This window comes from Argiope bruennichi, chromosome 1 (genome assembly GCF_947563725.1).
Source record: "Argiope bruennichi chromosome 1, qqArgBrue1.1, whole genome shotgun sequence".
Classification (NCBI taxonomy): Eukaryota; Metazoa; Arthropoda; class Arachnida; order Araneae; family Araneidae; genus Argiope; species Argiope bruennichi.
This window is the reverse complement of record NC_079151.1, coordinates 47879071-47882540: the sequence shown is the minus strand read 5'-3', so window position 1 is coordinate 47882540 and position 3470 is coordinate 47879071. Positions and strand designations below refer to the sequence as shown.

Below are 3470 nucleotides of genomic sequence, written 5' to 3'. Positions count from 1 at the left end.
ACTCTCTTGAAGCCATTTCATCGAGAAAAACCTTGTAGTTGCTAGACCAAGTTTTTATTTTTGTCAAACCATGAGATATTTGGTAAGTTATTTTTCATTTCATTTTGCATTGGAGATCTTTAAAGATATTTGTCTGAATTAATGCTTATAACCTATATGCAGAGATGAAATATTGGTATTATCATCCTCTTAAATGCGAAAATGAGTAAATTAATATTAATTGAAGTACCTGATTTAAATGTGCTGGTTTCTCATAAAAATGAAATTTTTGTACAGCCGAACAGAAGAAATTGCGATTTATTTTAAGAATTAATCTCATGCAAGTTTAAAAAGCCATATTTGCCGTCGATAACATGATTAAAGGTTTTGATTATTATAATATTATTTAATTATTTATTTAAAGCATAGTTTTCAAATTCTTCAACTATATGAAAGCTAATTTTTATAAATTAGCAGTTATGAGGTCACAAATTATCTGCCAGTAAATACACAAGTGGAATGCGAAAGTAAATACGAGTAAAGATTTCAAATAAGTTGCAATTACAGGTTTCTTTCCTTAATATTATGATGAAAATAATTTGAAAAGTGCTTTTGCTGCTTGCATTGGAATGAATATTATCCATTTAGAAATTTCTACAAAAAATTATTACTTTTTCAAACTTTTATTTTAGTATTTTAAATTCGATAATGCATAAATTTGTTTATTCCAAATATAAATACTAAGTTTCATGAACATAATTTTGCTACTCTGTATTAAAATACAAATGATTTTGACTTTGAATGATTCGATTTCCTTTATTTCATGCTCACTCCTTAATTCGAATTTATATTTATATTGAAACAAATTTACTCACCAATGCCAAATTGGATGTAAAATTACTATTCCTGAAAATTATATTTGTTTAGGGCAAGCAATAAGAAAAAAAAAAACCCTATTATTTTCTCTGACTACGCAATAAATTACAGGTATTATTTTATTTAAACTAATTAAACGTGTAGATAGAGAAATTGTATCTGCAATTTCTGTTAAACATTGCTAGGAAAAAATTAGATCTGTGAGTATAATTAAAATTGTATATAAAGAAATTCGATCTGCAATTACTGTCAAACATTGCTTGGAAAAATTAAATTTATTAATATAATTAAAAATGTAGATCGAGAAATTAGATCTGCAAATTCTGTTAAACATTGCCTGGAAAAATTAGATCTGTTAATATAATTAAAAGTGTAGATACAGAAATGAGATCTGCAATTTATGTTAAACATTGTTTGATAAAATTAGATTTGTTAAACAAATGCATCTATTAAACATTTAGATCGATAAATTAGATCTGCAATATTTTTTTTTCTTACAAAAATTAAATAAAATTTTACCAAAAAATATCGCTAGAAAATAATGTTAATATATTCTGATATTAAATACCTGAGTTGCTATAAGCCCTAATATAGAAGCGATATTCATTGCAAGTGCACGTATTCATAAATTCAAGATTATTATAACTGACATTTTTTAATCTCATTTAAACATTTTTTATAAACATCTTTAAAAATAAATGACTTTTATAATATATGTTGACTAGTAGATTTAGTTCAAAACCATTAAAATAGGAGTAGAGTTTAGCAGACAAACCATTTATTTATATGAAATTTTTTTAGATTGTTTTCATTGCCATCTTTGCCCTGTGTTCATCGACTCAAGGTATGCTTGGCTTGGAATACGGAGCTGGTCTTGAAAAACTTAAAGGACTTTATGGCTTAGAATTGAAGAAACTCCTTGAAGCTGAGAAGGCGATTGCATGGCCATACCTGTATTATTATCCACTTCTTGTTAAGGGAAAAGAACACGAGATTGGCATTGGAAAAGAGATTGGTCTTGAAAAATCAGGACATGAGATTGGAATAGGAAAAGAATTGGGTCTTGAAAAATCAGGACATGAGATTGGAATAGGAAAAGAATTGGGTCTTGAAAAATCGGGACATGCGATCTTGTTTGGGAAAGAGTTAGGTACTGGAAAAAGTTTGGAATATGGAAAGAAATTTCATTAAAAATATAAGGTAAGAATTATTAAATATGATGAGTACATAGAAATTCGATAACTTTCTTCTAATAATGCACAAAGTTACCGTTTGTAGCAATTTTATTTTGTTTAGCGTCATTTTATAAAAAAATTCTTTTTAAAAATTTCGATAAATTTATAGTCTTTTTTTAACAGCATATATAAATCCATAAAGTTTCAGTTTTAAAACATTAGATCACAAGAAACTGATAAACAATTACAAGACATATTTTATAATTTTTTTTTCATATATATATATATATATATATATATATATATATATATATATATATATATATATATATATATATATATATATATATGTATATATATATATATTATACGCAGCTTCACATACAAATTTTACGACTCTTTTACTTAAAATTACATACTAATTTAGAAAAGATACTGAATTCTAAAATTTATGATGATTTAAATTAATTTAATTGTATTCTGTAAATAAAAGAAAAGTATATATATTTGATGAAAAGATAAAAACTTTTATTAATAGCGTTTAAAATGTGTTGTTCTGAGAACATAGACATTTGTACTTGGTTTATCTTTGAAATTGAAGGTATTCTTAACTCAGTTATATTAAATTAACTAAATATGGTAAAAATAGGCTCCAGTGTTGCATTTTTGCAATATCAATAAACATCAAAAGCATTAAATATAATTTTTATAGAAATTCTTGTATAAATTTAGATAAACTGCACATATTAAACTATATGAATTCTATTCTATTTATGAAGGAAATGCAAGAGAGTTTATTAAAAGTCTCTTTAGAAATCAATAATCAGACCAATAATAAGCCAGCCAGATAAAATAACCATAGATAGAAATGATTTGAGACGCTGTACTTTTTATTAAAATTCTGTAGACTGTTGAAAATATAATTAAAATTCACAGAAAATCTATTTTTTTCTTTCAGATGCAAAGGAGATTCCAAAATACAGCTGAATGAAAAGTTATTCACCTAAACAGGGAGAAGTTATCCTCTTTCATGGATATTTGCACTTATACAATAATATATATATATAATGCAATTGTTAACAATAAAAATATAGCTTATCTTCTTGAAATGTGTTAATTTATGTATGTTTTTCTCACTGCAAACATTTTTCAAATAAAAAAAGTTAAATAATTGGAGTTTTCTGGCTAATTTATTTAATCCATGATACTTATTTTAGTAAAAGATCTGAATAGCAGATTTCCTAAAAATATCATGCATATAATGTTGAGTTTTTTTAGTGTTCTAAATACATAAAATATTCATAAATACAAAGAAAGCCTTTAAGAGGTGTCATATATTCTCTTAAAATTTAAATATTCACAGCAATAACAAAACTGTAGTTCCTCTTACCGTGGAAAAATTCATAATATATATAATATAATAAGCTTAATTAATTGATC

At 24.8% G+C, this 3470-nt stretch overlaps 1 protein-coding gene across 1 annotated transcript; it reads left to right on the top strand.

Moving 5' to 3' along the window:
• LOC129981658 (uncharacterized) lies at positions 1 to 3169 on the top strand. The gene is made up of 3 exons (XM_056092591.1): positions 1 to 82; positions 1657 to 2055; positions 2989 to 3169. The coding sequence occupies exons 1-2, from the start codon at positions 71 to 73 to the stop codon at positions 2044 to 2046; spliced, it is 402 nt and encodes a 133-aa protein (XP_055948566.1). The 5' UTR covers positions 1 to 70; the 3' UTR covers positions 2047 to 2055; positions 2989 to 3169.
• Positions 3170 to 3470: the final 301 nt, after the last annotated feature.